This window comes from Rattus norvegicus, chromosome 2 (assembly GCF_036323735.1).
Source record: "Rattus norvegicus strain BN/NHsdMcwi chromosome 2, GRCr8, whole genome shotgun sequence".
Classification (NCBI taxonomy): domain Eukaryota; kingdom Metazoa; phylum Chordata; class Mammalia; order Rodentia; family Muridae; genus Rattus; species Rattus norvegicus.
In genome coordinates this window covers 175492682-175506919 of record NC_086020.1, presented here as the reverse complement: position 1 = coordinate 175506919, position 14238 = coordinate 175492682, and the positions used below count along the sequence as shown (strand labels likewise).

At 51.4% G+C, this 14238-nt stretch overlaps 3 protein-coding genes across 39 annotated transcripts in view; 2 read left to right on the top strand and 1 right to left on the bottom strand.

Annotated features, from left to right (window-relative positions):
* Nucleotides 1-2736, top strand: part of Pear1 (platelet endothelial aggregation receptor 1) — a 27786-nt gene extending 25050 nt beyond the window's left edge. For 4 of the 5 annotated variants that reach the window (XM_063281628.1, XM_039102054.2, XM_039102056.2 and 1 more), the window contains one exon: nt 125-2736. In XM_063281628.1, the coding sequence (XP_063137698.1) occupies nt 125-276 (152 nt within the window). In that variant the 3' untranslated portion in view covers nt 277-2736. 5 annotated transcript variants of the gene reach the window in all.
* Nucleotides 1586-14238, top strand: Lrrc71 (leucine rich repeat containing 71). Of its 8 annotated transcripts, none has more exons than NM_001107701.1 (15): nt 1586-2156; nt 4437-4586; nt 4667-4795; nt 4915-4990; nt 5144-5221; nt 7637-7705; nt 7940-8099; nt 8173-8256; nt 8329-8418; nt 9178-9327; nt 9515-9608; nt 9988-10076; nt 11126-11240; nt 11593-11714; nt 11903-14238. In NM_001107701.1, the coding sequence occupies exons 1-15, from the start codon at nt 1997-1999 to the stop codon at nt 12011-12013; spliced, it is 1677 nt and encodes a 558-aa protein (NP_001101171.1). In that variant the 5' UTR covers nt 1586-1996; the 3' UTR covers nt 12014-14238. The 8 variants fall into 8 exon arrangements, 6 of the variants coding, with proteins under 6 accessions (NP_001101171.1, XP_006232733.1, XP_063137960.1 ...); XM_006232671.5 differs by having other exon boundaries at nt 1997-2156; nt 11129-11240; nt 11903-12758; XM_063281890.1 differs by lacking the exon at nt 7637-7705 and having other exon boundaries at nt 1997-2156; nt 11903-12758.
* Arhgef11 (Rho guanine nucleotide exchange factor 11) overlaps nt 13068-14238 on the bottom strand; it is a 121584-nt gene continuing 120413 nt past the window's right edge. For all 26 annotated transcript variants that reach the window (XM_006232759.3, XM_039103185.2, XM_039103180.2 and 23 more), the window contains 1 exon segment: nt 13068-14078. In XM_006232759.3, the coding sequence (XP_006232821.1) occupies nt 14020-14078 (59 nt within the window). In that variant the 3' untranslated portion in view covers nt 13068-14019.

The following is a 14238-nucleotide window of genomic DNA, read 5'->3' as shown; positions in this document are numbered from 1 at the left end:
CATCCTGGTGCCTGGCCCAGCCAACCACATGCATTGTTGTTCACTTCTCTGTGAGTAGGAAGCAGCTAGAGTAGGAGGAGCCACGGGAGGTTGAGTCACCTCATCCTGTCCTCTCTGTCCTCAGATGAAGAGTCTGTGGGCTCCATGCCCCCTCTTCCTCCGGGCCTGCCACCCGGCCACTATGACTCGCCCAAAAACAGCCACATCCCTGGACACTATGACTTGCCTCCAGTACGGCATCCTCCATCACCTCCATCCCGGCGCCAGGACCGCTGAGGAGCCAGCATGGTATGGGAGAGTGCCTGTGAACCCTGCCAGGAGCAGGGCCTGGACCAGCAGGCCATGAATAGACATACTTGGTGAAGTGAACGGAGACTGAGGATGGCTCTGCTTCCACCGAGGGAGACACTAGTTGGCAAAGTGTCTAACCTCCCTTTTCCAGCCCATTGCTCAAGTCCCCCAGGCTGTGGACATGAGCTGGTGGGCAGAATGTTGTTGTTGAAGTCTGATTTTAGATTGATTTTTTAAAATATGTGTTGGGTACCTTTTCTGTGTGTATGCCCAGGCAGGCTGTGTGTGTCTCTGGTTAGACAGGGTGCCAGCTACAGGTTCTGCCTTCTGCACTTTGCAGTTTAACTAGTAGCTTCCAGGCTTAACTAGTTAAAAACTCCAATAGCAGGCCCTAACTACCAGCCCACCCTTCCCTCAGTAATCCTCCATGTCATTGCTCAGAGGACTGCTCCCCACCTCTGGTGTTTGTCTTCCTGGTACGCCTTGGACTATGACAGTCAAACTTTCTATGCCTCAAAGGCCCTGAAGCCTAACTTTCCAGTCTGGCTTGACTCTTTCCCAGAAGGAGGCCATCTACCTCCCTTCTTCCTGCCCCAGGAGTTAGCACATCTAAGTTCAGCCTTCCTTAGTTATCTGTTGAGTCCGGCTCGTCCTTCACATATTCCACAGAGCACCCACCCCACATAGTCTCCTTCATAGCTACTCTCTTCTCCAGGCTCCTGCAGAAGGCAGGAGGGGAGCCAGGCAAAGAATGGGTTTGTCTCATTTTGTTTTGTTTTTGAGACACTGTCTCACGATGTAGTTCTGGCTGGCCTGGAACTCAGAGGTCGGCCTACCTCTGCCTCTTGAGTGCTGGGTTAAAGGCGTGGGTCACAGGTACAGCTCAAGCTGCACTCCATTGTGGTTTCCACGTTACTAGATTAGCCTCCTCTGCCTCCCCCTAGTGGGGAGGCTGATCACCAGCTCTCTGAACGCGGGCCTCCCGTGTTTATCTCGCTCACTCTTGGTTTCCCATGGCACACGGTAGTCACTCAATAAATGTTCCTCTAAAAGCTGAGGGGCTGAATGAAAACACCAGCAACACCGTGTCCCCAGTGTCCCTTAGTTTGGAGGTCTCTTCAGAGGTAGCATCTCTGTAGGGAGCGGCATCAGTACTGGAAATACGGGGATCCATGTGGCGCTGCTGAATGAGGCGCCAGGCTAGAGGAAGCCAAGCAACTCAAAGAGGCACAGGATGGCGAAATGATAAATAAAGATGGGACCTCCTAGATCAAATCAGCAAAGCCTCCAGTCCTCCAGGTAGCTGAGTAGAGGAGAACTCAGCGTAGCCCGAACCCTGACCACTTGGGCTCTTCACAAGGCACTCTCCTCCGTCCTCTCCCCCCAACCCCCTGCGAGCACAGACCGTTAGGGGCCTACCCCACACTGCCCTAGAATCCACACATCTATGCCCTACCCGGAACCCTTCTCTGTTTACACAGACCCCTAACCGTGCCTAGCCACGCCCACTGGCCCTGGCAGGGGCTGAGTCTGGGGCCTTCACGTGCACTCTCTGCCGGTTGCTCCGGCCACAGCCCCACCCAATCAGGCTCGGTTGCCCTGGAGAGGGCAGTCGCAAGAGTCGCTTGGCTGACTGGAGATCCTCAGAGTGAGGCCCACAGAGTTTCATCTTGCCTCTCACTCGGAGGGGTCCAAAACCACCGCTATGTCAAGTGAGCCAAGCGCTACAGGAACCTCACCCAGGACACCGCGTCCTGGGACCCAAAAGTCATCTGGTGCAGTAACCAAGAAGGGGGATCGGGCTGCTAAAGATAAGGCAGCAAGTGTCCTGCCCCCGGTGGGTGAGGAAGAGTCAAAAAATCCCGGTATGCTGGCCTGGCAGGGTTGGGTTAATTGGACTTGGCTTTTACTTTTCTTTTCCTTTTTAAATTAAAACTGGTCTGCAACTTGCTCTGTAGACTAGGCTGACCCAGAGCTCAGAGGTCTCCCTATCTCCTCCGAGATCAAATGTTGATCACCACATCCCATCTCCTCAGGGGTTGGTCTTAAAAGAGTACACATTGCCCCGGGACGCTGACGTGCACTGTAAGATGTGATAAGATAGGCCGAAGAAGGCGGGGGCAGTGGTGAGAAGATACGGCTGTGCTGCGGGAAGGTTTATGAACATAGTTCTATGGATATTCATTTAGACAACAGTTACTTTTGAGTATTTGCCCCGTGGCCATAGTTACAGTTCCGCTTTGGCACGTTTAAAGAAAGTTATTAAAGTCGGATACACAGGACCATGGCTTTTCATGTTGCAATGATGGAACCCAATTTGAACCAATTAAACACACAAGGGAATATATCGAAAGGCGTTTTGATAAAAAATTCGATGCTTTTGTTATTAAAGAGGTAAGGACCCTGTTTTCCCTGGAATGGAAATAAAACACACTGGGAAAAGATGCTGCTGGCCTACCTTTGTGAGGTGCCATTTCTCTGTCAGTGTTAGTGTGCAGCGACAGGCAGGGTATGAGGAACTGGAGCATCTTTCATAAGGAGGACAAGCTAGGACAGAGTTCACTGGGCACAGAAAGGCAATGATTACTTGTAATCCCAGTACTTGGGATGCTGAGGCCGGAGGCGCTAAGTTCCTTATAAAACTTGAGCTGTACACCCAATAAGATGTGACCCAAGGGAGTAAAAGAGAAAAGGAAACGCTGGCTGTGTGCAGAGCAGGCGGGAAACAGAAGGGCAGCAGAAATGGGAGCGTGACTCTGAGTAGCCCAGTCCAGGGGCTGTGGTAGTTGGCACAGGATGGTGAAGGTGTCACAAGGTGTGTTAGGCTCCTGGGAGGTAGAAATTGGTGAAGGGTGAGGGGGATGGAGAGGAACCCGGCATGACTGAGTCCCAGGTTTGTAGTCCGGGATGCTAACTGGGTGGGGATACACTCATGGGAAGAAAGCTGGGAGGAACATGCAGGGGCGAGCCTTCAGGAGAAGCCTCAGTGGGACCGAAGAGTGGCAGGGTGAACGCTTTGGGAACCAGGAACTGCTAGGGTGCTAGAAAGTTAGGCCTGAGACCAAAATGGGTCACAACTCTGCCTGAAGAGACTCAAAGTAGAAGGCTACAGCAAGGATAGTTAGAGCGGCTTTGGCAGATGTAGGGAGGAGAACTCAAGCGACTACTGCACAGGGACCCTAGATAAGGGCAACACGGAGGTCATAGAGACCCTTACAGTTACCATTGTATGTCCTGCCAGGGGCAGATGTGGCTGACAGGTATGCAGATTAGAGTGGTTAGTTTCTCAAACTGTGCTTGGGGCCATTATGCATTGGTCTGAGGACAGGACCAAATTCCTTTGAGACTGTCTCTTACGGAATAAAGCTAGGAGAGCTTTGGCATGGGCCCAGGAGGGTGTTTGTTTAACAGACTCCTCATGGATGTTAAAGTTTGAGGGGCTCTGTGTTTGAGAGGTGGGCAGTGCTAAGAAGGGTGGAGGGTGCAACCAGTTGAGAAGAGCCAGCCTGAACATGCGTAGGGCTGTGCAGGGACCACCCACCGTCCACGGGTTTCCTTCTAAGTTAAATGAGGAGATCGGGCTAACTGGCTGACTGTTTCCCATGTGTCTGAAATCCCACTGATAGCTGGCCACAGGGGCCAAGTGCCTCTTACCTTTTCCCCAAGGAGTTCTCCCTTTCTGTGTCATATGGCCTCTTGGTGACCTGGGGCTAGGCTCCCTTATTGCACAGATTTATTGTAGAAGGCCAAGCACAAGTGATATTGGGGTGCTGTTGTGGGGCTTTGGCAGGAACTCCCCATTTCCCAGAGCCCTTCCTGGGCTACCATAGTAAGAACTGAAAAGCAGGGGTCCCTTGATGGGGGGTGTCAGACACCAGCTTTGCATCTTATTACAGAGTCTCAGGGTGGTAGGTGGTGGGCATGGTTGATTTAATAGAACTTATCAAGACAACGAGAATCTCCAAAACCTTTACAAACGTGTCAGCAACCCAGCTAGGTAGATGTAGGACCCTTTCTGTGAGCTCTTGCTTTCCTTTAGTGTTTTCGGCTTTGGTCTTAGCAAAGCAGCTTCCACTTGGGGCTGCTGTGAGCATGGAGGTTACCGCTGCGCTGCAGGCGGGGCCCACTTTACTGCTGCCCCGCAGAGGAGTACCAGTGCACTGGGGTCCTGGAGACGGACTTCGCTGAGCTCTGCGCACGGTCAGGATACACGGACTTTCCCAAAGTTGTCACCCGGCCACGGCCCCAACAGAGCTTTGTCCCTTCCGCCTCCATGTCAGAAAAGCCCGTCCAAGGTGAGTCACAGCCCACCCAACCTACTCACGGGGCGGGGCACGCTGGAGCTGCAGGCCCTCCCGTTTCTCACGTCTTCTAGATGACCAGAGGCTGTCGGCATCCTGCAGCCAGAACAGCCTAGAGAGCAAGTATGTGTTTTTTCGGCCCACCATCCAAGTGGAGCTGGAGCAGGAGGACAGCAAGACAGTGAAAGAGATCTACATTCGAGGTGATGATCTCCGCCCCCGCCCCCCGCAGCTCATTACCCCGGAGCATCACCGCCCCCTACTGGCTCACAGCAGTTCATACCAGGCTCCTTCAGGGTCTGAGATGACTTTCTTTCCTCAGGTTGGAAAATTGAAGAACGGATTCTGGGTATTTTCTCCAAATGTCTGCCCCCCCTCAGCCAGCTGCAGGCCATCAAGTGAGAGGCATTGTGGGAGGTCAGCCTCTGGCTGGCTTGAAAAGAGACAGCAGCCGGCTCTTCTGGGGAGGGTGGAGGGTGCGTCTTGGGGGAACTGTGGGAAGGGGCTCCCTGTGGGGCATGGCGTCCAGCTGTTTCTGTTTCTAATACCAGCTTGTGGAAGGTGGGACTGACTGAAAAGACCCTGACCGCTTTCATCGCCCTTTTGCCTCTTTGTTCACCCACACTCAGGTCAGTTGTGGTCAGGCCCCAGTGTCTAAGTGGCCTGGCTAGGGTGTGTGATGGGAAGCAGTTGCCTACAGAGTTAGACCCGGGCTGGGAATGGGGCTCAGCCCAAGTCTGTTGGGTGGCAGGATTCCCACCGGAGAAGCACGTGGCATCCATAGAGCTCTTTGAGGTCTCATCCTCTCTTCTCATCAGCCTCTCCCTCTCCTCAGAGATTATGGCCCTTGCTCCATGTCCTGATGCAGCCAGCAGCGAGAGAAGGGCCCAGGAACAGACACTGCTTTGCGGCAGTGTGGGAATGTGGACTTGGAGGAGTGCTGCCCATCACATGGGTCTGTGGTGCAGGAAGACCTGGAAGGCCGTCTGTAGGGGGTGGTGCTAAGCTCGCTGCTTAGGAATCACAGGGATGGGTGGGGACAGAGGTAGGTTTAAGGTAGCTGACTCCAGCACTGCAGCCGGGCAGTGGTGCCCTACACCTTTAATCCTAGCACTTAAGAGGCAAAGCAGGAGGATCCCTGAGTTTGAGCCCAGCCTGGTCTACAAAATGAGTTCTAGGACAGTCACCACTAGGGTTACAAAGAGAAAACCTATCTTGTAAAACACACACACACACACACACACACACACACACACACACACACACACACACAAACCCAAACAATACCAATCAACCAACCAACCAAACAAACAAACAGAAAGCAGGCAGTAGCCAGTTACAGTTTGCTGTACAAAGGACAAAACCAACTTAGCTGTCTGCCCCCTTTCAGGTTCCCACAGGACCCTAGAGTCAATTCTTGTTTCACACTAAGTACCTCTCAGTGCTCTACGTGAGGGTTTTCTTCCTGTGAACCCGATGCATGTTCCCTGAGGGCAGCGGCTTGTGTCTTTGGCGGTGGGGGAGTAGAAGCAAAGGGTCGAGCAGAAAAAGAACCTTGAGAATTCATTATGTAAGAATAAGCCAAGCAGTGTACGATGACTTACATGGATTGTTTATATGAAACAAGGCAGCCCAAACAGCCACAGTTACATACCATGGGAAATATTTGAATAGAGAAATTTCTACCCATTGGTTCCATTTTCTTAGGACTGTGAGAGAAGTTATTACCATGTAGAGGTCATTTTTTTTTTATTTTTTTTTTGGCTGCTGTGTAACAAAGTAACTAAAGACTGTAGTAGCTTAAAACAATCAAGAGAATGGAGTAAGACAACATACGTGAGCCTAAAAGTGTAGTGCAGAAAAGGCCAAGGCCGGAGGCATTTGAGGCTAGAGTAAGATCATGTCTCAAAACCAAACAAATCAACTAACCATCCCCTTGGGAGTTCCCCTGAAGTACTCTGAAACAGAGTAGCTGGGCTCCTTTGGCTCAGGCTTGAGGCTGCAGGAAAGCTCGGCTTGGGACTGTGGCCCTCTCAGGGGAAGCTGAGGAAGGGACTCTGCTTCTCATCTGGCTTATGTGACTGACTGTGGGCCTTCTCATTACCTGGCTGAGTGTCTGAGAGCACCCAGGAAGGAAACCAGTCCTTGTAACTTAAACTCAGAAATGACATCCGATCATTTTGCCATATTCTGTTCATTGAGAGTATTACTGGTACACACACTTTAAGGAAGGCCGAGGCAGGCAGATCTCTGAGCTTAATGCCTGGTCTAGGACAGCTAGGGCTACACAGAGAAAACCAAACTGAAACACCACCACACAAACAAATGTCACCAGTTCTAGCTACCCCATTGGACAGAACTACCTGGCATGGCCTAGGTACTTAGAAGTAGGACTCAGTCAAGGCTGTCTTAGAGACTACTGTATCACTGGTCACGCTTCTGGAATTTCAACCTGAGGAATTGTCATAGATTTCTTTCTTTTCTTTCTTTCTTTCTTTCTTTCTTTCTCTCTTTCTTTTTTTTTGTTAAAGATTTATTTATTATATATAAGTACACTGTAGCTGTCTTCAGATACACCAGAAGAGGGCATCAGATTTCATTACAGATGGTTGTGAGCCACTGTAGTTGCTGGGATTTGAACTCAGGACCTCTGGAAGAGCTGTCAGTGCTCTTAACCACTGAGCCATATCTCCAGCCCTTTTTTTTTTTTTAAATTATGTCTTTTTAAAAGAGATTTGTTTTGTGTATGTGAGTACACTGTCACTCTCTTCAGACACCAGAAGAGGGCATTGGATCCCATTACAGATGGTTGTGAGCCATCATGTGGTTGCTGGGAGTTGAACTCAGGACCTTTGGAAGAGCAGTCAGTGCTCTTAACTAACAAGCCATCTCTCCAGCCCCCATAGATTTATTTCTTATATTGGCGGATATCCTTAGGTTCCATTTCCCAGATGTTCCCCAAATGTCCACCCTTCACTCTATTTCCCTCCCACTTGTGTGGCCTCAGTGGTGTTTCCAAGGCCTCAGCTCCCTCTCCTTCTCAGGAAGGTATCTCTGGAGGGGAACCCCATACCAGAGCAGTCCTTTAACAAGCTAATGGGACTGGACAGCACGTGAGTCTCCTTGACTTCACTTTTCCTTCTTGGCTTGTCCCCCCTTCTAAGTTACTTTTAGCCCTGACCTTTCTTTATCCCAGGCACCTCTAATTCTTGCCCCTCCACCTATTAGTTAGAACCCCTCACTTCCCCAAGAGGCCCTGAGCCCCAGGAACACTGGTTCTCCCTCTCCTTCTCCCTCTCCCCCTTTCCCCCTCCCCCTCCCCCTCTCCTTCTCCCTCTCTCCTCCAGGATCGTTCACTTGTCTCTGAGGAACAACAACATCAACGACCATGGGGCACAGCTCCTGGGCCAGGCACTGTCCACACTGCACAGCAGCAACCGGACCCTTGTTTCACTGAACCTGGCATTCAACCACATCGGGGATGAAGGAGCCGGCTACATTGCGGATGTGCGTGTGGTGGGATGCTTCCTGTGTGGGGGTGCCAGCTTGTCCTTGGCTTACAAATCACTCTGTTCTCCAGGGCCTGAGGCTGAACCGCTCTCTCCTCTGGCTGTCCCTAGCGCACAACCACATTCAAGACAAGGGAGCGCTGAAGCTGGCCGAGGTGGGTTGTCAGGCTGGGCGGGGTAGGGGATCTGACGCAGGTGTCTGACGCAGGAAGCTGGCCTTGCCTCAGGTCCTGCGCCCCTTTGAGCTGACCCACAGGGAGGTGGTGGAGCGGCGCCGCCTGCTGCTGGTGAAAGGAACGCAGGAGCGGTCTCGATCGGTGAGAAGCTGCCTGGTTCCAGGACAGCTGTGTTTGTTTTCCAGGTCGACTGCTTTTCTGCCCAGCACTCTTAAATTCCCTGAATCCTCTTGCCCCTCTGGATTCTCCAGGCCTATGGTCTGCCAAACCCAACTTGGGATTCTAACTATACAGCTACTCTGACAATTAGAGTGTAGTTAAGAGCAATGATGCTGTTCAGACCACCTGGTTTGAAATCCTCCCGGCCATATTAACAGTTTCTTTCTGATCTTGAACTCATTGCTTAAACCCAGAGCTGCACTTTCCCTAACTAAGCAGGGTAGCTGCTACTTTCTTCACAGAATTGAGATGATTAAATGAGTTACTATATATAAAACACATTTGGAATACTGCCTAGCACTTACCTCAACATAATCTGCTGGCTGGGCATGTTATGAACCTTGTCAGTTAGGAGGCAGATGAAACACTTGTTCAAGGACAGCCTGAGCTAAAGTGAGACCCTGGCTTGATAAAACCAAGGTCTGAAGATATACAATAGTACAGTGCTCACAAAACACAATCGAGGTCCTGGATCTGATCCCCAGTATTGCAACAAATAAATGAATAAATAAATTTAAAGTCAAATTCAAAGTGGGCTATTTCCCTGTCCTGTGAGAGCCTGGGCCTTCAGCTCATTCTCTGCCATTTCTGGGCTCTGTCTGGAACTGATGGATAGGCAAGGGGGTGGGGAGGGGCGAGGCTCTGGTTACTTCCTCCACACCCTCCTGTTTGTGAGCGCAGCCTTCCTCCTCCCGACACGGGGACTCCAAAACAGACCGAGAGAAGTCTCAGAATCTGGGGATCAGCAACGTTACTTTGGTGGACAAGGCAGAAAAGATGCAGTCAATGAAAGCCCCTCGGACCATAGGCAAGAAAAAGGAGAAGTCAGGGGTAGGCGTGCTGTGAGGGGGAGCCTTGAGGCTTGAATGGGCAGGGCAGGAGTTTCCAAGGTGTATACAGGGAGGAGGGGGGAGGGCAAGTGGACTTGGCCTTTGAAGGAGTCTCAGGCCAAACCTTCATCTATTCCCCCTCTGGGAGGCAGCTTACTCACGATTATGTCTTCTTGCATGGGGCACAGGAAGTTGTAAAGAAGGAAGAGAAGTTGGGACCCGGGCAGTCACCCACACAAGGAACCCCTAAGAAAGAAGATGCCCCAAAGGCAGGCAAGGGGAGTAAGTGTGGGCACCCCTCTACGGGAACCTTCCCCGAGCTTGGAGGAAGAGCTATGGGCAGGGTGCGGGACCTGGTTTGGGCCTGACTTCATCTGCCAGGAGCTGTTCTTTCAAGACTCTCCCCCGGCCTTGTTTACAATGAGTGGTGCTCCCCTTGGCCTACACACTGTGGCTCACTCCTTTATCTGGTAGGACTAGACCTCCATGGCTGTCCTGAGAGAAGGAAGCTCTCAGCTGGATGGGAGCTCATTGTAGATGTCCCTATGGTTCCCCCGAATCCCAGAGTTTGGGGAATCTGCCTTGCCAAGCCCCTTTCTCTGGAGAGTTTGGGTGGTGTCGGGGTCTGCTCTGTGCATTCTGGCTCCTCTTCTGGTCCCAGAGGTGACCATCCCTGAGCAGAAGATAAGCAAGGGCAAAGCGACGAAGACGGGGGCCAAAGAGAAGCGCAGCATCCTCCTGGAGTCAGAAGTAAGTGGCCCTCAGGGATGTGCCCCAGCTCTCACACTGCTGAGGTCACACACACACACACACACACACACACACACACACACACACACACACACACACGCACAAATGCTAGCTAACCTGCACTTCCTGTGGAGGTGACACTCAGAATGCCCTACTTCTCTTCCCATCTGGCAGGACCCTTTACTCCCTTGTCTAGGGGGACCTGCAGCCCAAGTGAGGCTGTACTCTAAGGCCCTCAGCTCACCACCAGCCCTCCAATACCTGGCATCTGCACAGGGACAGGCTGCTTTTGCCCCTTAGACATTCCCCAAGACACTTTTAGTCACTGCACTGCTCCACACAGACCCTCCTTCAGACCCTTTCCTGCTGCCAGATCTCCCCTTTCAGAGTCTGTCTTTAGGAAGTCTGGGCCACCTACATCCTGTCTTCCAATCCCTTCTCCTACATCTGAGTGGTTCTCCATGAGGAGACTCCACGACCCTGTCACATGCTCCTGGAATTGAAAGTCCTGCCCTTTCTTTCCTGGCACCCAAGCCAAGTTCTGGCAGAAGAGCAAGTTAGATGGGAGGAGGACAGCTTTTTAATTCCCACGCCACAGTCTGCCTTTGTCTTGAGCAGACTGTCTCTCATCAGGACATTAGTTTTCAGACTACTCTCTTTATGGAAGAGTTACAGATCTTTATTAAAAACCTCAGTCCCGTGTGCACCCAAGGCTCCAGAGCCCTTGGACCTGCCACATTCCTTGCTTGGGGAACCCACCCTCTCTGTCTAAGTGAACAACTTCACTCTTCACTCCCAGGCTGCCTTTTAAGGTCTGCACTCCCAGAGTCCTCTGCTCTCAGGTCCCTTCCACATCACATTTATGTTTACTTCTCTGGCTCCCCCACACCAAGGAACTTTTTGAGGGTATGGGCTTATGTCCAGCACCTAGGACAGAGCCTGAATTATAACCAGCATTCAAAACCTGTATGTTGAATGAATGAATGAATGAATGAATGGCCTGCTGACCAGCTCCCCTCTCCTCTGCTGCAATAAGTATTCTGCTTTAGCAGCTGGTTGTTGAAGCTACAGAGATGGTTAACCCTCTCCTGGAGCCCGTGGAACACCGAGATGGGAAGGTCTTCTTGCCTGGGAACAAGGTCCTCTTGCACCTCAACCTCCTCCGTATGTTTGCAAGCCTTGCCTATCCTTGCCATGGGACTACCTGGGCTCTGTGCCGCTCCAGCTCCATGGGATGGACTCAATTCTCCAATAGTGGAGCATCATGTTGCCAGACCCATGGGGCTGGGGTGGGGGCTGGGGCTGGAGGAGAAAGTGCTGGGTCAGGGAGGTGATCCAGGGCAGTGGTAACAAGGGTAAGATAGCTAGGTAAGGAAGAGGCATCAGGAGGGTAAAGGGAAGTGAAGGAGAAAGGGTAGTGGGTAGAGGGCTAGTACAGTCCTGCCTGCTGAATTTGGAAGCAGAGGGAGCCAGGCTGCCAGTGACATCAGATGCCACTATCTGTGCTTCCTCTTAGGAAACCAAATCACAGAGGTGGGGCTGGAAGGCTTCCTCACCGCTGTGCAATACCAGGTTCAGGTCTCCAAGTCCAAGACTTCACCCAAGGCCCCCCTGGGTCTGCTGTGGCTGTCCTTGGCAGTAAGTCTGTAGCCCACTTCCAGGTCTCATTGCCCTGATTCTTGGTGTCAATGCAGTAACCCAAGTTTCCTGCAGTTAGCAATGCTGTGACTGCCTTCCCCTGTTCAACAACCCTAAAACTGTCCAGAGCATTGCTTTTTCCCTGGAGTTAAATCTTCATTCCTGTTAACTTTTTTTTTCTCTTTCAGAAAAACTGCTTTGACCCACAGTGTCCAACACACATCATGATTCAAGAACTGATGTTGCCAAGGGACCCTGTGAAGGCCAAGGTCAGGGAGGAGGAGGCCACAGCTACCTAGGCCTCCTACAGGCAGCCGCTGTCTCCTTGGGAAAGTATCCTGGACCAGTAACATAGTCTCTTGCTGTGCTGTTCTTTGACAATCACTCCAGAACTGTGTGGAACATTTGGGTTCTTGAGTCTGTTCATATTCCCTGGCTAGACATGGCTCCATTGGGGGATGAGCTGAGCTCCTGGCTAGGGCCATTGCTCCGAGAGTCCCAGTAGCATCCCCCAGGCCATGTCAGTGTGCACACAGCCTTACAATGATGGGGGTTAGTTAACATAATTGATGGAGGGAGCAGGCTTTGAACTAGGACCCATTCCCCAGCATTCTCTGATACTTATCTCCATGTGTCTGTCTGGTTTTCAAGAGGTCAGGGCTCTGCTTTCAAAGAAGAAGGCACTCTGGAAAGGGTATGGTATGGTATCCAATTTGCAGAGCAAAGGCCAAACATTAAACATGGCATGCCAGCAACTAGAAATCATGGACATCCAGAGTAGGGCTGGCTGCCTCTGCTAAGAATTCTGGAGAGCCCATGCCAGCCTACAGGGAATCTCCAGCCAAGGTAAAGGGGACATCTCCCTCATCTCTAGCCCTCTGCCACCTCCACCTTCCAGAGCTCCATCTTCTGCACTGGCTGGTGAGTGGCTCCAGAGACCTCTCTGATTGCTCTAAGTCCAAGTCACTGTGTCAGGGTGCACCATGGCCATCCATGGTTTTCTCAGCTATGTACCAGGTCCTTAAAGCTGGCTTCAGACCCACACTTGCTCAGCTGTCATTTCTGACCTGTGGGAAGGAGGGAGGAGGGCAGTGTGGTGACCATCCCTTTCATGTTTTGCGGCTGACAGTAGGTACAGCAGCCATGTTCCTTTGTGTGAAGTAACCACAATGTCCTTTTCTGGGCCAGAGTAAGTTGCCCAACCTTTGGTGAGAGGGTCTACACTTTGGTGAGAGGGCTTTGGGACAGGTGAGACCTGGTGCAGGATGGTGCAGCATGGGCTCTTGTTGCCCTCTACCCATTCTTGGCAGCCTCACCCTCTGTCAGTCTAAGAATCATACAACCACAATAGAAGAATATTTAACTTTTCTTTAAAAAAATCTTAACCATGAAAGGAAGAAAATAAGAGTATACATTATTTTAACAGCAAAACAGTCATTTCCATATCTGTATTTTATATATTATATATATTTATATATATGTATATATACACCTAGCACAGTGTGTATGTTCATCGTGGGGAGTGGCGTGAGGACAGGGTGATGAGGCAATGGTGCTGTGGCCCCTGGGGAAGGAAGAGCCCTGACTTAACTCAGGGACTCCAGCAATCCACTCCACATCTCTCTCGGGGTCTGTTTTGAGATCCGTACCTGCTGTATTTGTTTCTATGGGGCAGGTGGGGAAGGGCTGGGGAACCCTGCAGGGGTGTCTCCTGACAACAAGAAGGGAGAAGTGGCCAAGGCTTCAGAGGCGGGCCCTGGAGCTTGACAGAGCTGGAGTCTGGGAGACCTCCCTGCCAGTGGGACATAAACAATCATGGCCCTGAGCTGGGCTGCTGCCTGGCTCTCTCTAACTGGTTGAACATGCTAGGGACAGAAAAAAAAGGCTGTTATTTACAATTGCAAAGATACACATACAATAGACATTTATAGGAAACTAAAGGGGCAAAGAGGAGAGCCAGGCACCTAGCTGTCTCAGGGCCTAGGAAGAAGGGGAGGAAAAAAGTGCAATCACACATAAGCCTCCTCCTCTGACATGCACACCTGAGGGCACTGTGCACACAGCACACCCCACACTGGCTATGTGGCTATGCAGGGTGGAGGCCTTTCTGTTGTGGTCAACATGCTCAGGAGACAAAAGCCATGGAGACTTGGGCTAACAGAGGAAGAGACACTGAACTGGACTGTCTGGTGGAAACAGACCAGGCAACACGAGGGATTCCCTGGCCCCGTGGCATCTTTCAAGGGGAGGCTTGGGTCTCCCAGGGTTGTGCTCTGAGGCAGGCCAGACTCTGGTTGTCTGGATGCTATGGTCCTGGTGACACAGCTGTGTCAGTGGCACTGTCTTCCAGGGCGATGTCGGAGCCTGTGGGAAGATGGCGAGGGTGAGAAGCTGGCTACATTTGAGATGTCCTTTTTCATGTCCCTGGATGACTTCAGCACCAGCTGTCTGTGACAAAGCTTTCTCCTCTACAAACTTTATTACGCTTTTTTCACTTATACGAAATAGAATGTGTGTGGAAGCC